At 40.7% G+C, this 20,064-nt stretch overlaps 1 protein-coding gene across 1 annotated transcript in view; it reads left to right on the top strand.

The window, feature by feature from the left end:
- The first annotated feature begins 4,129 nt into the window (after positions 1–4,129).
- Positions 4,130–20,064, top strand: part of LOC148836544 (uncharacterized) — a 142,085-nt gene continuing 126,150 nt past the window's right edge. Inside the window, exons 1-2 of the mRNA XM_088914477.1 lie at positions 4,130–4,327; positions 14,117–14,146. Coding sequence (XP_088770603.1) covers positions 4,130–4,327; positions 14,117–14,146 — 228 coding nt within the window. The remainder of the gene's footprint in view (positions 4,328–14,116; positions 14,147–20,064) is intronic.

Genomic DNA, 20,064 nt, shown 5'->3' on the forward strand with positions numbered 1-20,064 from the left:
AATGGCCCAGCACACTATAAATCCCATGATTCTTGGGGACTATGAAATAATGGCAGACCAGGCCTTTTTCCTTAATGTGCTTTGCTATGGGCAAGAAGCCCAATGTAAACTATCTCACAAGAGCTGACATGACTGTTAACACATGTACAGTACCTCTAGGGTGTGCCTGAATGTAACATCAGACCTGGCTAATGTGTCCATTCAGACAAGGGCTACAGACAGTGATTGTGGATACAAAAAACACCAAAAGGAAATGGAATTTAGTCAATTTTGCCAAGAAGCACTGAGTCAAAACAGCTGATGGTAGAATTCCCTTTTTATGAGAGGACTACTGAATGGTTATCTGTCTCTTTGTACATAAGTTGCTGATACTATTGCCTTTGTTAGTGGACCAACCTGTAATTAGGGGTTCTGGTAATGTGGTATACTGTTTAACAGTAATAAATATAAAATAGTTATTATTCATCAATCAGTGTTAATAGAGTATGGCAATTACTAAGACTATAGTCATGCTATGTTAAACTATTTAATACACATAGCATAAATCTAACTACAACGTTGACAGAATATTTTTTACAGGTAAAAAAAAGACCATTCAAAAACTATGGACATGACATCATGGTAACTGACATACAGAATGAGCCAATTCCAAAGGTGTTATTTTTGTGGGATAACTTTAAAGGAAAATGAATTTGCAAAATTTTAATTTCTTTAAATAGCTTAAAAGGTACTTGTTGTGATTTTTAATTTTGGCAGGATTTTAAGTTTTGTTAGTGATTGTTAAAAAGTTCAGATATGTTGGTTAAACAAAGGGTAAGTTACAAAAATTAACTCAGGACTTCATTGGTCAAACGAATAGTGAGTTATTTTCCATCCAATAAAACATGGATTTTTAGCGAGTAGCATTTAAATGCATCTCTTGGCAAGAAGATGAAAATCTAATACATTTTAAAAAATATTTTTGTGAAAATGAAACTGTTGATGTTGCATGCATGACTTTTTTAAGTTAAATACAGTATGTCTTCTGCTATTGGTGAATTTGTACATTTTAGAATGAGTGATGCGTTTTGTGATTTTTGTGTTTTGTGTTTATAAACGAAAACACTTGACTCTTTTTTCTGTTTTATATCATTTTTGCAAGCTTCTTGTAAGTAACTTGTCTTGTGAAAAATTAAAATCTTTCTCATTCCATGGCTCTCTCTTCATTATACTTGCCTACCTCTGTTTATCTTGTACTCCAAGCATGGAAAGTATTGGAAAGAATGACCTCACATTTTTTTCTGTTCTATTTTAATCAGCAGGCACAGAACAGGAAGAGAGTTCATCACGGGAGAAACCCGATCAGGGTTAACACAGTACCCTGATCTTCAGCATCAGTAACACCTCTCTATTCATTTGAGAAGAGCTGTTAACTTAGAAGGTTGGAGCACAGTGCTAGCCCCAGAGCTGTAGGTTCAATTCCTGTAAGGTCCACTTAACCAAAGTGCTCTGTTTTCTCAAAAATATCTGGACGGCATACAACAATGTGCCACTGCACTGCAGTATGAGAGACACTGCCTTCATGTGTAACAGGCCTCATCCACTGCACCACTTAAAGAAGTGATACCACTCCCCCCTGAAATGTAGACAGTACTGTATAAAACGCTGCTGTGATAGAAGACCTGGTCTTGTGGTGCAGGGAATCTGTTAGTTCAAGTACCTCTGGGGTGTCCCTGAAGGCAACAGCAGACCTGGCTAATGTTTCAGTTTAGATACTGTAACAAGATGTTTCTAGAGTGGCGGTTTGTGGTTCTGGGCCTGCTAGTGACTGTGATTGAATCCTGGCAGGGGCAGAGCAGAGCCACACTTGTCACTGGTGCCATGCAGATTTCTCTCATGGTATAGGACCCCACTCCTTTTGGTGTGGCAGAGTTATCCACTGACCAGGGAGTGCTGCTGTGCATTCCCGGAGCCAGCAGGCAACCAGGATTGGATCCCAACAGGGACAGGGAGAGCCACACAAGTAGGTGTGAGCAGCATTTTCATTGCGTCTGTGTCTGTAAGCCACCTACATCTCTTTAAAGATATCATGTTCCTGAATGTATGTGAGTTTCTCCCCTTGCTGTTTCCTGTACTGTGCACAGTACTATAGGATAGGAGTTTGTGGTTTTACAAGACAGTTGCTCTGCTCAGCTCTCACTAGGATGATGTCAGGTCTATTACTAACGATGCAGTAATGAGTCTGCAATCAGTCTGGGAGCTCAGATTCTGTTGCTATATTTGTTTCATTGGTGGGTACTATATTTTCAGACCATTAATGACTGACTCCTCCATAACACAGCATGCAGAGACAGCATTCATTAAATACAGAGCAAGCAACAGAAGAACAACAAACTGAAAACTGGATATGAATCACATCCTAAGTGGGTAGGTGAAACAAAACGTGCATTAAATATCAATGATCTGGTGGTCCAAAGAGATTCAGCTCAGTCCGGGGCAGGACAGCTGCAGAGAGACAAAGGAAACAATGAAGTGAGTTGTTTTCTCACAGCTGCCCCCGGTCGGATGAGTGGGCTAGAAGGGAGCTGTGTGCTGGCCGAGTCTTGTGCGGCACACTGGAGCAGTCATGTGTATAGGCTCCAAACACCTGCAGCTCGTGTCCAAAGCAAAAGTACACACTCACTGTGAAAAAAAACATTTGCAAGAGCTAAGACGTGGATAGAATCAAGATTTGGGTTGAATCCTGAAGATTAGAAACCCATTACTAGAGTTGTAGAAGCCAGAGATCTCCAGCACACATAAAATCGCTATTAGTTTCTGGGTTTGTTTGTGTCGGGCAGGAGAGTGAAAGTATTGATTTAAACCAGGTCTATTTCAAAACCTACACATACCGCATTTATCATAAGATGCTGATGATAGACAGCGATGACTATTGCCAGCAGGAACAGATTAAAAAGTATTTTGGGGAAGCTCGATGGAAGGCAGTGAGGTCTATCTAAGAGCCAGCAACTGACAAGAGACATTCTGAAATGCAGCATCTGTTAGATGACAAAGGAGGACAGGGAACACTGCCTAGGAGAGAAATGCTGTGCCCTCGCATAACCACATAATGTAACTGCCTTTTGATTGGTATTTGCATGAAGTATCACTGAAGAGCTGCATTCATGATGTACATTAGTCCCTTGAAAATAAGTTCCTAAGGTTTTAGGGGGAAAGTGGCGGTATCGTCATTCACTAATTCAGGGGTCCCAGTCCAGGTGCTGAGTGGTCAGACCACAGATTTGCCACATTTCTTTAACACCAACAACTGAAGAGCTGGGAGGAGTTGTTAAACTGGTTCAGTTAAACCAATACTAGGCTTACAGTATTATGGTTATTATGTTAAGAGAAATTCTAGACTGAATACTTATAAACACACCAACCTTGCAGGACCTCTGGTCTAAGTGTTCATCACACTGATTTGCCAGTGTAATTTGTTTCTTGAAGCTCTAGAGATACTGTGATAATATGAATTGAAAAAATGACAGAATTACAACCTCTCATTTGTAACCTTTTCCCGTACTGTTCACTTAAAGGTCGCAAACAGTATATAAACTACCTACTTCAATCGAGCAGTTCGCTAAAAGATAATTCAGTGATGGCATCTGTTTTACACACAGCTGAGCTCATTACAGTATATCTTATATATTCAAGAAGGTCATTTTGGTCCTCGGTCACAAATGTTAATCCATGAGGTAATCAAAAGCGTTTCTCCAGTGCGGCCCTGGCCTGATAGCCGCGTACATCTCCAGCGCCTCTTTCTCAGTGTCAGCCGGAGAGGAATGACTATCGGCTTTTTTTTTTTGGCAACAGTAGGCTGGAACCGCTCAGCTGGAGTGTGAAGCCAGGACTATATTTGTCTCTTGTGCTGTACACACACACGACAGCGTCTTTCAGGGAGCTATTTTAAAACCAAACGGCACTCAGAGCTTTTTAGTTTTAATGAAACAGGCGAGAAGTTTTGTTTATATGGCAGTGTTTCGGGAGACACCATTCGGGCGTTTTTAAAAGTCCGTGAACTAGCGAAATAACAGCTCTGTCATAGCAGGACTGGCCGAAGATCAAAGCGAAATTATGTAGTATTGAAAACTTTGTTGCGGGGGGGTGGGAAATGGATAACAACAACAATAACGCTTTCACCGCGTCACCTGCTGAAGAAAGCGGCTCAGGTGCGAGCGGGGAGGACCAAGGAGACCTGCGGCTGGACGAGGTGCAGATGCATCTCACCTGCTTACCCGAGCGCTACATGAGAGCGAAATTTACTTTGTCGGCTTACATCCTCTGCTGGACCGTGTTACAGCTCTGTCAGGTAGGGAATTAACAAAACTCTCCACGTTAGAGGGGCGGAGGGTTGGTACGGCTTCACGTGTGCACCTTAACATTTTAGAGTGCAGTTTAGTTAAGATGCAGAAAACAGTACTACACGAACAGTATTTTTCTACTTACGGCGCTTGTAACTGTTTCGCTTGAGCTTGTACCGCGTTTGTACTGCGTTGCAGCCCCTTTGTAAAATCAAGGGACACTCATTGCCTAGACAAAATATAACTTGATTTATAGTTGGTAAAACTTACCCTGCCAAACAGCCCTGGCAAATACACACAGTGCTGAAATGAACCACTTCTTGAGGAGAGCCAGAAAGCTTGTTTTTCTTTGAAGAGCAGTTCAGCGTTAGTATTGAACAGGAGGTTTGCATCGGTTAGTTGGAAAGGCTGACAGCATCATTTAACCCTTTCGATACTGACTGCATCAACAAGCTTAATGCATCTATATTGCAACGTAAATGTCGCTACACAATATGTGCATTTTACTCTTTGTCAAGGCAGGAAGAAGTTTCTGTAGAATTAATCCATAGGCATATCATTAACATTTTAATCAACATACTATATCACAAAATGGTGTTTCCCGTACAACAGAGACATAGAACTGATTTTCGTTTGATTACCTTATAGCCTCTTATACTGCAGCTAAGTGTTTTTCTCTGAGCTAAATGTTTGGCTGGTCATTTGGCAGATTTGGTTACAAACCCTTCAGTTCCATGTTGCTTGGTACAAAGCAATGTACTGTATGTAATAGGGGTCTATAAAATTCTAGAAGAGGTTTTAACTAACAATGGGAAACTGAGTGAGCTGTTCTCAGTTACAGTAGTTTATGCTTGTGAATCTACTTCTCTTTTCCAAAGTGCTTGGTATTCAGAAGCATAAAAGGTTTCTATGGAAACTCCTTTGGCTTACATTCTAAGGCTGTGCATGAGTGGTGTTATTATTTTACAGGTGCACAGGCAATTTGAGATTCTGCATGTGATCAGTGCACATTCCTGGTAGCTTACTACATGTGATAGCCACAAGTTGCCCCCTATGGATTATCTTTAAACAGTACGACCAGAATTATGTGACTGTTTTTATATTGAAAAGCATTATTTTTAATGTACAATGCAATGCATGCTTAAACTCTGGACTATTACAATGGAATAAACCTTCGGTTAGCCATGATAATAAACAAATCATTTTGTACATTCCTTTACCAATGGTGACTTTCCATTTTAAGTTCATTTAGCGATCTCCCTATCATAAACTCTTCTAAAAAGTTTAATATTCATAAAGATACAAATAAACTCCCAAGCCACTAAAACTTAGATTTTTAATATAAAAGTCTGAATTTTGAATGAGTCTTTAAATGTATTTTTTGGAAAAATTGTTTTACCAACAGAATAAGCTAAACATGCACAGAACTGAAGAAACCAATTTGTAAGGTGTTTCTTTAAATGGGAACTCTTTTATTGTGTCTGGAGTTTAACTCAATAAGCAAGCAAGAGTTATGACAGATGAGATGTTTAGGTCTATGTTATACAAACAGTAGGTATGTTTACTCTGGTGAGCACAGGCCATAAACAGAATGCTATTATTGTTGTGTCATGCTGAAATCTCGTTTCTTCCAAAATCCATGCTTCGTGAAAGGTATACAGATTGTTTAAAAACTCCTAAAATTTCAGCAGAACAAATCTAAACATACCATTTGGCTGAAATGAAGGAACACACAATTTAAAAAATGCAGGCTTCTTTCCATTTGAGTTTTTTCACAAGTCTGCTGTCCCAGTAGAGTTGAAGTCTGGCACAGCAGTGAGTCTTTCTGCAGTGCCATAAAAGTGACTTTATATGCATGTGAGTAAAATATTTCACCTGATCTGTTTTATTCTGGTGCTGGAGTAAATTGTATTACTCTGAAGTGAATTGTGGTTAAATGCACTTGCATAAATCGTCAATAAATTGAGTGCGTGGTTGGTTGCATTTATTTAAGACTGCCCTTTTCGAAACCTCTTGTTGTTGTTTCAGAGAGATTTCTCACTGGCCACCTCACCAGAGAACTTTTTATTTTACAATTAGTTCGTTTTGTTTAAGGTCAAAAGCAGAACATTGTAAAATGTCCGTTTGCTCACAAGTGATGTAGCAAATGTCGCCTGTGAGTGTAAAGTGTAGATCAGAATGCTCTTTTTCCAAACAGACTATTTCATGTGAAGGCGTTGGAGTTGCACCAGCAGTCAGTGAGTTTAAACTTAGCCCAGAGGAATTCAGGGGTGTTGAGTATGTGTCCAGGAGGGATCTGCAAAGTTCATTAGCCTTGGACTCTCCTGGCCTTCATACAGTACATCACTGTCGTGATCGTGGGCTGCATGTACATGGTATTTCTAGAAACATAAGGGGGTTTGATGCAGGTGTCAAATTGTTTTAAATAGGGGAGGATTTGGTCCTGAGCACTCAAAAGCTACTCCTATAGATCTGTCTGGGTTTTTGAGGTAGGTGTGTTAAATTTATTTTTAAAAACATCTTATAAGAAGATAATTATAGAGGTGATGAGATCGAGTTAGTGACTATCCTCACATCTTTGAATCGATCCTAAAAAGACACTTAGTGTTGCTGTTTCAGTCCAAAAGATTGGATGCAAAGGCAGCCTCTTGAATGATCTTGTAAATAAAGTAAGACCAGCCAGAGAGATTAAAAGGACAGCTAACAGTACCCTGCAAGTTCTCGAGTGCACATGCTAAAGGAGAATTTAAGGTTTTCTAAGCAATGGAATGAACAGTATCTGCCAAAAACATGATAAAGTTCGCCATTACATGCATATCTTTAACATATTGCAATTTAGAAATCATATACATATACAGTGTCTTGAAAACATATTCTGACCCTTTTTATGGCTGTGCTTTGGAAAATAGACAAATGGTGAATTTTTGTCTCAGTGCTGAGACTGAAGCATGTTTTTCTAGAAGATTTGCCAGTACTTTGCTGAATCTGCGTTCCCATTAGTGCTGGCAAGCGTTCCAGTCCTTAATGATGAGAAGCAGAACTAAAACTTAATGCTGCCACCACCATGCTTGACAGTAGGGATGGTGTTGACTGAGTGATGCTATGTTAGATTTATGAATGATGTAACACTTTACATTTAGATGAAAATATCCCAATTTTGTCTGGTCTAACCACAAAACCATTTGCAGTATCACTTAAGTGATAACGTCAGGAGGATTTTTAGATGTATTTCCCATTCTGCAATACACATCAGCTTTGTGAAATGACTGAGATCTTATTGAATCTTGGACATTTTCTCCCTTTTCAGCTATTGAACTCTGTAGCTCTTCCAAATTTGCTCTTTGCCTCATAGTGGCATCCTAACCAGTTTCCTTCCTGTCTGCCTGCTCAATGTAGAGGGACAGCCTGTTCTAGGCGTGGTGTAGGTGTCTTAATGATCATCTTCCCCATTCTCAAAAAGATAATAAGGATCTTGGAAATATTTTATATCCTTTTCCTGGTCTGTGCAATTATTCAGCTTTATCTATGAGTTGCTTTGAATGCTCCTTGATCTTCAGGGTTGAATCTTTGCTTTTAATGCACTGCCTGAGTAAGGACCTTACAGTTATAGATGTAGTTTTTCTAACATGTGAACCACAATTATTACACACAGAAGTCACTCAACTAATTGTGTGGCTCATTGAAGTAATTTTGTACATTAACATAGATTTTCCACAGCGAAGGTATTGATAACTAACTTTTCAATTTTTCTTTCTTATCCAGTTACTTTTCTTTTGTGTTTTGCTTTGAACATGTTGTGCAGGTTGTGTATACAACAAATATTGTTAAGGTGTCATGACTACAAGCTTTAAGGCATCAAAATGTGAAAGCTGTGTAAGGTTCTGAATACTTTTGCAATGCGTTAAACCAATAAACTGTAATTTATCATACTCTGTAATCAACAGCATAGTTTTTTTCTTAGAATCCTGACTGCTAAGAATAAGATTTCTACACACTGGTAATTTAGATTATCTCTGTGTAGTGCTAGCTTTATTAGTAAGTAGTGCTGTGATGACACTGCACTATATTTCTGTATGAAGATGGCCTTGTGTTCTGTCCCAAATGCATACTAGCTAAGAGTAGTATTGAGCATCCCAGTGAGTGAGGTTGCCAGTTACCATAGAGGCCAGCTTCAGAAAGCATCAGTGACAGAATCTCTACCCTGGAGAGATCCTAAATTGGGCTCCATGACCAAGTGGAATTATTGCTGATATTGAGCTGTCTGTATTGGAGAATGAGGGGAATGCAGACTGAATGGGTGTGGGAGATGCATTCAATTGGAAAGTCTTGGCCAGACAATACAGGTAGTAAACAATGTAAACATTTACATGTAAATATAGGTTTAACTATACCTTTTGTGTGATGTATTTACCTTAAGATCTAGACCTAGATCTTAAATCAATTCCATAGTAGTAGTTAATATGAAAAATTGAAATACAGCCACAAACTTCTTTCCAGATCCTGCTTCATATGCAGCTTGGAACAAACACTCTTCCAGTTCAATTTGGGAATTAAGAATGAGCTACAAAGACCAGCTTTTCCATTATTATGGTTCATTAGCATGACAGCCAACTAAGACTAGTGATACAGACATATTTATGTATCTTAGAATATCGTTGGGTGGGAATTAAGGGCGACTGTTGCCATGATTTTGGGGTATGAATATTAATTGGCTATTTCTCCAATCACAACATTAGAGGAAAAGGAAATTAGCTGTATCATGCTAATAAGTCACGATAAGGTTTACACGTGCTAAAAAGTAAAATGAAAAGTCAGAAGAGTTTTGTTTTGTTGCATTGTGATTTGATGAAAAACGTTAGCATTTATTCATTTATCTAGCTATCTTTTATTTAGAATTAAGTTAGTGTTCAGTGTCACCTTACCGTATTCCTAGGTTATACTGTATGTCCTTCCAATTTGGTCACTGACCTTTCGTTTCAACGAGCATCTTCAGCGTTTTCAAATCATGATGAGCATTCCCCGGATTGCTCGTCCTGGCAGCTACACACTGGCAGTACGTACAGTCCAGTACTCTGGCTCTCATTGACAACACTGGGTTATTTATATACCTCTTATCACCATATGCTATTAATGTTCGTTTGAACAGTTCATAAATATACAATATAGGAATTTTATTCAGGGTATGGTCAGTATAAGGGTTTTGTTACTAACCTCTAATAAATCTACAGTACAGGTGTGTTACATGTATGTCATGCTATTAAAACGTGAACATTAAATTTCATTTATAAGTGTTTGCAACTCTTTGCTTAGTGACAGACATCAGACTTAAGCCACTGCATCTATTCTGTAAGGCTCCAACCTGTGCTTATCTGTTGAGCCACTCATGCATTTTCCTTTCTCTTTAACTCTTAATGTATGCATTAGGATATCGGGGCTATAATTGTTACCTGTGTGTACATGTCTGGGGCGAAGCGGTGGCTCTGTGGCTAAGGATCTGCGCCTGTGGCTGGAAGGTTGCCGGTTCAAATCCCGCAGCCGGCAGAGGAATCCTACTCCGTTGGGCTCCTGAGCAAGGCCCTTAACCCCAACTGCTCCAGGGGCACCTTACAATGGCAGACCCTGCGCTCTGACCCCAGGCTCTCTCCCTGTCTGTGTGTCTCATGGAGAGCAAGCTGGGGTATGCGAAAAGACAATTCCTAATGCAAGAAATTGTAAAGGGTTAATAAAGTGATGTTATGTCTGCTGTGAAGGCTGTGACCTTTAACCCTTTTCATTCTAGAGAGGTGTGCTGAAATGCATGCAGCACATTTCTGTTGCTCAGACAGTGTCATAATTTGAAGTTAAACAGGTGGATTCATGTATTGATGTACTGTATATCAGAAAACTTTAAAAAATGCAATTTGGTCCCCTAAACATTAGTTATGTCACGACCGCCAGCCAGCAGAGATCAACTCGTAAGCGAGCTAATCAGCACCAGCAGCGGGTTATTATTAACAAGCGCCGCCGCACGAGTTAACACACCTGCAATTGCTCTACCGTGCGGCACGCCGGGTTATTTATACCATCCTAACCTGCTTCCCCTTGCCCGGTATCGAGTTAACTTCTCGTAAGCTCTACCTAGTGTTTCTCTACCTTTTTTGCCTTCCTGGAATTTTGGACTTCACCTTTTTGCCTTCGGACTACGGATCTCGCCTTGCCCCTCGGATTGTTTGCTATCAGTGTCTATACCGGAATTACTACCGCTCTCTTTTCATCCTCGATTCTGTCTCACGTTTTGGATTGTTCGCCACCAGTGTCTTTACCGGATTTCGACCTACCTTACTCCTTCTGACTACGATTCAGCTCCTGTAGTTTAACGACAGAGTTTAACGACAGGAAATTGATTCCAGTTGTCAGATCACGTATACGCATACCTTAGCTTTGTGCAACAACCTGAAACTTTCAGGTACCATAAATAATATTATTGCTAAACATATGCCATTCTAATCTGCAAGCGACCAGAATATAGAATACAAATTTTTGTATAAAAAATGCATTAAGTCCTGTTCTACACCTGCATGCTTTGGAAGCACTGGCCTACCTGTATACAAAATATACAAAATATCGGTTTGTTCGCTTACTTAACTCCCTACGACTCCTGCATCTGCATTGGATCCTTTTCACCTCTTCAGAGCAGCGTTACAAGTTACGCGCCACAAACAAATTAATGTTTGAATGCAATATTATGAAATGGTTGAAATATGACTAGATTAAAACTCCTGTTTTGGGTTTCTCCATTCCCTCCTGAGTAACGAAATGAAATGGATGGTGCATATTTGTAAGGTTGCACCTCAAGAGATGATGGTTGCGAATCTACATCCATGTGCCAGAGGTTCCGCGGTTTTAGTCTTGCTGCAGTGCTGGTGGGTCCCAGTGAAAGACTTGGAAAGCGTCTTTGGAACGCCGCTGGCAAGAGCTGTGGCACAGATAACAAGAACCCCTGATCAGACCAGAGCGTGGACCACTCAAGAGGTCACGCCTGCAGAGCAACAAAAGCTGTCAGAGTTGTGCTGCCCTTTGTGCTTGAAGGAGTGTAGAAGACACGTGATGGCGTGCTTGACTGGCCTATGTGCAGTGCTTAGGGAAATCATGCCACTGAGAGGATATTGTTCTCACTTGTGCTCGAGACTGGCCGGGCATGCAAAGTCATGTTGCAGGTGTTTCCCTGAGGATTAGGTTCGCTGACACCTTTACTCCACTTCTCTGGAGACGGCCACCGCAAAGAAAATAACCTTCTTCCTGCTTGAAGATTGCTATCAGCATCCTGCAAGGCTGCAGGCATTGTTTTGGCTTCCAGGTCTGTCCAGATGACATGCACAAGTGCACTGTAACTGACATGTGATCATTTCAAGCCTGTCTATGGAAGAGGTCCTCCACATTTGCATATACTGTACCAGTATCTTGCATTCTTTTGATGGCTCCGTCTATTAAAGCCATTTTCAACAAAATCAACGATTAGTTTAGACACACCTGTAATTCAGTGATGCTGATTAGTCCAGAGCCATGCTTTCACCAATTATCGGACCTCATTGTCATCAGATTTTGATCTCCGAGAGCTTACTTCATTCAGCCCCACAGAGAAGAACCATATGAGATCAGTATTGTGTGCGGGCCACCCCTTCAAAACCCAGATCATCAGTGCACAGAACTGTAGCCCTCACCATTTGTAGGTGTATGTTGTCATGTTGAAGACTCACTGCTTTTGTGCGCAATGTATTCACAGAAGTGATGAGTGTGATATTAAATATATTATAATTATGTTGAAGTGGGTGACAAAAACCCTTAATCACTTTCCCAAAATGTAGATATGACCTTTGGTTGTTTGTAGGTGATTCTGTTGCATGGATGATGATGTTCTTCCAATTCAGGGTCACTAGGGAACTGGAGCCTATCCCAGCAAGCAATAGGCACAAGGAAAAATACACAGTGGATGGAATGCCTGTCCATTGCAGGACATGCACATATACACACTCACACCAGGGTAATTTTTCCAGAAGCCAATTAATGTACCAGCATGTTTTTGACTGTGGGAGACAAACTCCATACAAATAACACCCCAAGTCCAGAATTCAACCCAGGGCCCTAGCACTGTGAGTCAGTAGTGCTAGCCACTGCACCACTGCGCCATCTGCTGATGTCCTCTTGGGTTCACAGTGCTGAACAGACGATAAGTGTTTTGTATCACTAAGGGAAGACGTGTGATTGTCAGTGAGTATTATTGGTATCTTGAATAAACAAGAGCCTGGTTACTCCAAACTAATCTGTAAATACACTCTTGTATAAAAGTCAGGTATTAAATGGTCAGCAAATGATATGCACTCACCACTACAAGTGATAGTACAAATCACTTTATTGGCTTATCCTCAAAAGTCCCTCACAAGTGAAATAATATACAGTATAGAGTGTAGCAGATTTTAGAAAAGCACCCTTTCGGGCTTATGGTGTGTGTTAGCTGTGCACAAATAAGGCTGAAGCAGGAGTCTGTAGCTGCTAACTTTGAATTTAAATCCACAAAAGAGGAATTGGATGGTTCTTCTTATGTTTTCAGAAATAGCAACAGTCAATTAATATTCATTCCACTAACAGATCCCTCAATCTGTTTGTGAACAGTCTTATCCAGTATAGGGACGCAGGGGAGCCTATCCAGGAGCCTATCCTGGCAAGCAACGGGTGAGCACATACAGACGCGCACACACACTCACACCAGTGTGTGTACCCGGAGTACACTCGTGTGAACACGGGGCGAAAATACAAACTCCACGCAGGTCTGGTACTGAACCCAGGGCCCAAGTGCTCCTGGCAGCAGTGTTAGATACTGCACATACATATGCTGTTAATTTACCTGAAAGAAAGAGTTAAAGTTTCCCCTGCCCAAGCACTTTGGTAATACCGCAGTCAGGTCCAAGTGGTTAAAAAGCAAGCTTGAGCCGACGGTGGATTATATTTTACTGAGGAGACTCAATGGCGACTCTGCTGAGGTTAATACTGCCCTGAGGGTCTCTCATCTGAATCCCAGCTTCAGTCCTGCCTGAAACGCTCTCGCTCTGAAAGCCTAATCTTCCAGACTCCCAGCTGCTGCTGGTTGAGGGTCCGTCATGTTGCAACATCACTGAGTCGTCAGGGCTTTATTAGCCTGGTTGTATTAACCTGCCACCCTTCTGCGAGGTCATCTTGCAGAGCTGCTCAGCACGGAAGGCAGGTAGATCAAACGAATGTTTTACAAGCAAGAAGGAAATCGGTAGCGTTCAGGAAATCCTGCCTTCATTTTCATGGAAGTTACAACAAAGTGATTTCTCTTCAATCCCTTTTACTTTTCTAACCTTTAGCATTTCCCACCTGTGTTTCAAAACATTCCCAGAGCAGGGTAATAGAAGGGGCTTTGAATCCTACAACCGTTTCACCATTTCTCCAATATTTAGAAAATCTAGCTATAGTTTGTAACGAAAGACATAAGAAATAAAAGACAATAATGTACATTAATTCATATATTTGCATTTTATCCACTTTTGTAAAGCCTAGGTCTCTCTTACTGCCACAGAGAGGCGTTCTTATTCCGGTTAAGAGGCAGTAGCTCATCTGTGCTTAAGAGACCCAAACATGTCAGCTCTGTATTAATAGAGCTTTCCCTGTTGGTTTCCATTAAAAGAGGAAGCTTCCTTTGTCGACAAGGGGATTAGAGAGAAACTTCCATGTAAACGCACCTTGAAACAATTTCTTGCAATCTGTCTCCAACTTTGGTCTTTGTTTCTTTTTGACAGAGATTAAGATGTTCCCCCAGTTGCAGAAAGGTAAGAATATTTTTTCTTTCCTCTTTTTTTATATTTTCAAGCTGTCTGCGCTCTTGTGTGACTTGGGGATTTGTCACATGTTGTACGTAGCCTTATTTATCAGCAGTCCCTTCAGTAGAAGAGCTTTTCTGTGAAAAGGAAACAAGAAGGCACAATTCAATACAAGGCACATGGGTGCTTTTCAAAGCAGACTACCAATGATATTCTGTAGAAAATAATACATTATTTGGTGGATTCTTTCATCTAAATTAACTTACTTTTGCCTCCATTTATACAGATGGTGTTTCACTGGTACAGTTCATGTGAGGTACTTTGTTGAAGGATGCAATAGGGGTGTCCTGGAATTTGAACATTCAGCCTTTCAGTTACTAGATGTTTTATCCTGAGCTGAAGAGATATTTATATCATAAATTATTTAAATACATTTCCCCTTAAGTTCGAATATAAAAAGGGTAACAAGATAAGCAACATGTGTTAACTCAGGCTCCTAGGGTGTGCAGGTAGGACTATATATTAAAAATCCGGAACCACAGATGCAAAAACATCAACAATGACCTGTTTTCAAAGTCAGCACATTAATTACAGGGTGTCTGAAAAAGGGAAATACCTGCTCTGTTCAGTTCCCAGTCATTGTATTTTTGTATCTCTTCCCAAAAAGTGAAGTTTCTATATGAGTACGCACTGCCTGACATTTCTGCTCCCTCTCACAGCCCACAGGTGCAGAAGGCACCCAAAGAGAATGTATGTTCGGATTTGCAGTACTAGGAAAAACACGACTCGAGGCTTCACGTCATTCAAACGTAATCAGAACGTCAACCGCCTGGCAGGATAGATCGCAAAAACATCCCAATTGGTGTGGAGACAATGAACGGCTTTAAAAACACTAGATTAAAGTATCCTCAAAAATGTTTGCAAATTTCACTTTTAAGAAAGTACAGCTTTAAAATTCCTGGTAAATACAGTACATCATTAAATGTTTGCTAGGTGATGTGTGGTTTCCATTTAGGTTAAAAGTTGAGATGGGGGAAGAATGAAATTGAGATAATTATATGGATCTCAGGGAAACCTTAGGGGAAAAACAGATTTGTCACCTCTGCAGAAAAATCTGGACAAACCGGTGGCGTCAGTGCAGTGTAGTGTGCGATGCAGCATTCTGTTTGGGAATATTGCCCCATTGCCTGTTGCTCGGAATTCTTTGTGGGATTAACTACATGTTCTAGCCTGTTTATTTACCGTGAATCACATGAGGACTTTGCAGAGGCCTGAAATGCAGAACAATTATGAAGCCGGAAGAATTGGGTAACTTAATTGCAGAGAACATCTTTTTTGTTAGTCGACAAAGTTTTTTTTTTTTCCACATTAGCAGGTGCTATACCTGTAGCCAAAGTTGTAGTTTTGATCAGCAGTGTGAATTCATTTAAGAGCTCATAGAATGTGGCGTATTCAGTTGATGATGAGGTGGATGTTCAGGCTTCAAATCTAAATGGCAAGTCATACACGTTTGTGTTTGACAGGCAGTAAATGCAGCGACTATTTGCCAATGTCTTCAAGCAGAAGACCAAGAAGGATCTCATTAGCATTGATTCCATCTATCAGATTAATTTATTGAATTGTTATTGTCACCACAAGTTTGGCCCTCTTGATTCTATTTCACCTGGCCTACCTGGCCTAAAGTCTTTTCCAAAGAAAAAATGAAGTATTTATGTCTAGAGATACAACAGGCTTTAGTCTCCTGCAAACTCTGAGTAAATGACATCAAGCAGTACTCCACAGTAGTAATGGCTGAGGTCCGGTTATGTACCGTACTTGTGTGCAGATGCATCTCTGGTAGCATTGCCTTCCACTGATGTCTTAATATTGGGCAGTGTGTCTTATTATTAGACTCTTTGTGTGTCTACTGCTTGTTTTCAAAGTCTCCTGGACCAGGCGGTGAATCTCCCTTTTTGTAATTATAAGAACAGTTACAGATAACAGGCCCGTTGGTCCACCTTGCTTCTCTGGTTGCCAGTAGTTTAATGATCCAAGACTTCTTTCAAGCCATTTCTGGAAAGGATCTCACTAAATCAACTTAAATCGCATTACTATGCAGTTGGTCCCTGAATCCACAGTGTAACAATATTTCTTGCTTTCTGTCTTGAGTCCCTACTAAACCGAATTTTCCTGGACTGTTGATTTTTAAGATGACTTAGTCACGGACTTCCAGGATTTTGATTACCTGATTAACTCCCCACATAATGCCTTTCTCTTCCAGATTAAAAAGCTGCATTTCCATTAGATCAGAAAGATGATTAGTTGCTCTCCTTGTATCCCCACTATAGCAGCAATGTCTTTCTTCTAGTACGGTGTCCACAACCGAAGAGATATTCTGCCATGGATCAAACTAATATATTTAGTTTAACTATGACTTCTTGATTTACATTCTACACGCTTAATGATATAGCCATGTATACTGTTGGTCTTTTTACCTCTTCACTCTCAGTTTAAAGAAAGGCACCATAAGCTTCTAGATCTTTCTCGTGCATTGTTTTTTCTACAAATATGATATTTGATATTCTCGATCTTGCTTCCTGTATGCAGTACCTTGCCTTATTCACATTATATTTAAGTTGCCAGATGTTAGTCCAGTGCTGAATTTTATCTCCACCCTGTTGTATCGCTTGTCCTTTTCATGATGTTTGCATCTCCATCTATATTGATACTGCACCTGCAAATCTGAAAAGCTTATGGACTATCCAGATTATAGAAAATGGATCTAGATGAGGAAAAGTTGCAGTCCTAGCAATTATTACATTGGGATCCCTGTAATGACTTAATTCTAGTCTAAGTTAACTCCCCCTTTCCATAGTCTGTTTTCTGCTCTATAACTGGGAGATAGGAGGAAAAAGGATGATGGAACTTGCCTCTAAAAGTCTCGGGGGAAGGCAAATGACCTCTCATCACATGAGCATTCCAGTGAGAGTGGACTGTAAAAACCCTATGTGACTTTCTGTGAGATAGTGTGGTGCCAGGTCTCTCAAATAGACAGGTCTCTTCTTTCTACTTTCTTTTCAGATTTCCTTGAACCCAATTGGGTACTTAGTTCCTTGCGTAGGGGTTGACTGTGGGCCCTGAGGTTTTGGTGTACCTATCTGAGAGCAAGTCTGAATAAACCCAAGGGCTTGTGGATGATTGTTAAAGCACTTTGATGTATTCTAATATGCCATTTTCCAACTTTTTTATTACTTCTAAACTTAGACTGTTACTATGGACCATTGATGGGTTGCAGTAGGTTTTTTTACTTGACCGTAGTGTAGTGATGGCTGTTTTTGTATGGAGATTCTGGAGGCAATTTTTTTTGCATGGAACATTGTCAAGGAATACGTTTTTGAAGAAGCCGTAAGCCTAAGTTTTGAAAACATTGGTCAATGGAGGTTTTATTATGTTCCTCTGTTTCTTTTGCTGTTTTTTGTGCTTTGATAATTATTGGCTGGAATTCTATTCAATGAAAACCTTTCATAAATATGAGTTTCCTGTTATTAAAAGGCAGGTTAAATAGTTGTTTGTTTTGTAATAGCTCAACAGCTTGGACAAGAAGATGAAAAATAATCTAAGAATTCAACCATATTTATGAGCTAATATTTTTAAAAAATCAAAACATGAATCGCAGTGGAGTTTTATAGCCTTGCTGTTTTACCAGCCTACTAGAATTCTGGTCAACAAACACCTCTTAGATGTCTGTGCTTAAATACTGCTTTTGTAAAATACTTGTTTGGAAAAAAGTGTGGTCATGGGAGTGTACCCTGTATTGCAACATTTTTCATTTGATTTTAAAAGGTGAAGAATCTCAACATCATGGTTGATTGCAGTTATTTATGAAGAGACAAGGAAGGAGACTGTGCCTGAAGGGGACAAGAAACAAGGAGCTGTCAGATAATAATGAATTATAGGTCCGATTGTTAAACCAAGCTGATTGTCAAGGGAGTGTAACAGATGTAGCTGGACCAGAATGAGACAGACAATTATTGCCTGTCTACCTTTTTTGTTCTTAAAGGGTTGGAGCACTTGAAGGATCCAGCTCTTGTTCAGCTAGTTTTAGATTGATCACACCCTACTTTTAATGTAAGTGTAACAAGTGCAAGGATCTGATTGACATCAACTCTGGATGCAGAGCCATACATAGATGCTTCCCAGAAGCGTCTGTGAAGACGTCTGCCCCAGAAGACAAGGGTTCCTGCCGCAGGGGGACTCAGTGCTGTCTAGCTCGAGAAGGGGTGATGATCTGAAACAGTCCCAATGTTCCTGTCTATCAATATAAGACACTGTATAGATATTCAAAAGTGGATTGCTGATAAAACAAAAACAATACGTACTTTAGGATGACATATCTTATTAACAAAAAATATATCCGTAAAAATGTCCATATTTGGATGTGGTGATTGCAGTGCTGCCATATTTATTTGTGCAAGGCTATCTTCTTTCTTTTTTACACATTTTCCTCTCAGGTGTGCACTCCCTTGGCTTGAAACTCGATGCCTGCTTCTACCTGTAAGACCGCCCCTCCCTTCCCAGTCCACCGCATGTCCCAGCTTGTAGTGCTTCTTGACAGATCAGAGCCCCAGACATTCCCACTCCCAGCAGATGGGGGTACAGTAAGGATAGAGGGGAGACGACAGGCGTTTGTCCTTCAGTCCCATTGTGTCTAATGTAGCAGATTCATGTAGGTTTCTGTGAGGTAAACCAAGGAAAACGTTTTGCAAATAGTTCTTGAAAGCAAAGCATGTTAGATTTGCTCATGGATGTAATATCCAGTGTATGAATATACTGAATAGAGTTTTTTCTTTTTACAAAGTACAATGTTTTATTTTGGTTATTGCATCAACACTGCTTCAGCGTCAGACCTGAGGGAACCACCTTCAGTGCTTGTTTTTCATGTCTGTACAAAAGTTAGTGCTCCTGCTGCTCATAGCTCTTGGTCCACGGGCTCTGCTGTGGACTGGGGTGCCTGCCCTGGTCCCCTGGTCTCTGTGTGTTTTCTGTGAGTGCTCCGGTTTCTTCCCCCAGTCCTAACACTGTCCAGGTAAACCAGCATCTCTGCAGTCCCTCCTGTGTGTGAGTGAGTGCGCGTCTTGCAACGGACCTGTGCTCCTCAGGGTGTGCTTCCATCTTGTGCACTGTACCCGCTGATGAGACTCAGACTCAACACCACGCTCTTAGCATGAAGCAGTGACTGCAGCTGGATGGTTGCACAGGTTTTCCTTTTCCAGCAACACATTAACTGTATGGTGTCTATGTTACCATCAATTTGGCATAAACGCCGTTGCCCTGTATCTTTTGCTGAAAGAAACAGATGTGCTCTGAAAAGTGTGCTGCCCATGGGCAAAGTGCACTAGTTGCCTTGCTGCCTTGTAGTGCTGCAGTCCTGGGTTCAATTACTGGGGTGCTCTCTGCACAGAGTTCGCATGTTCTCCATGTGTTTGCATGGGTTTCTTCCAGATTCTCCAGTTTCCTCCCACAGTCCAAAGGCTGGTAGGTTAATTGGCTTTTGGGAAAATTGGCCCAGGTGTAAATGTGTTTGTGTCTGTGTCCGCCCTGTAATGTACTAGTGTCTGGTCCAGGGTGTATCTTGCCTTGTGCCTGTTGCTTGCTGGGCTGGGCTCCAGCATCCCCTGGGAATCTGTACTGGATAAGGTGGTTTAGAAAATGGATGGATGGTTTGCCCCTATTGCTCTTCTATTGCTGTGACTCATACATGTATAAAATCAGAACTTCAACACACCCTTGAGTGACACATTTTGGATTTGCAGTTTGTTGGGGGGGCAGGTAGAATTTTAGATTTGATCCATGCTTATGACAGCTGGTTTTGCTTTGATTGAGAAAGTGAAGAACCTGTAATGACATGAGCCATCGCTGTTCTGGCACTGGAGCTGTGTTCAGTCTTG

This window comes from Atractosteus spatula, chromosome 4 (genome assembly GCF_055471065.1).
Source record: "Atractosteus spatula isolate fAtrSpa1 chromosome 4, fAtrSpa1.hap1, whole genome shotgun sequence".
In the NCBI taxonomy this organism is placed as follows: Eukaryota; Metazoa; Chordata; class Actinopteri; order Semionotiformes; family Lepisosteidae; genus Atractosteus; species Atractosteus spatula.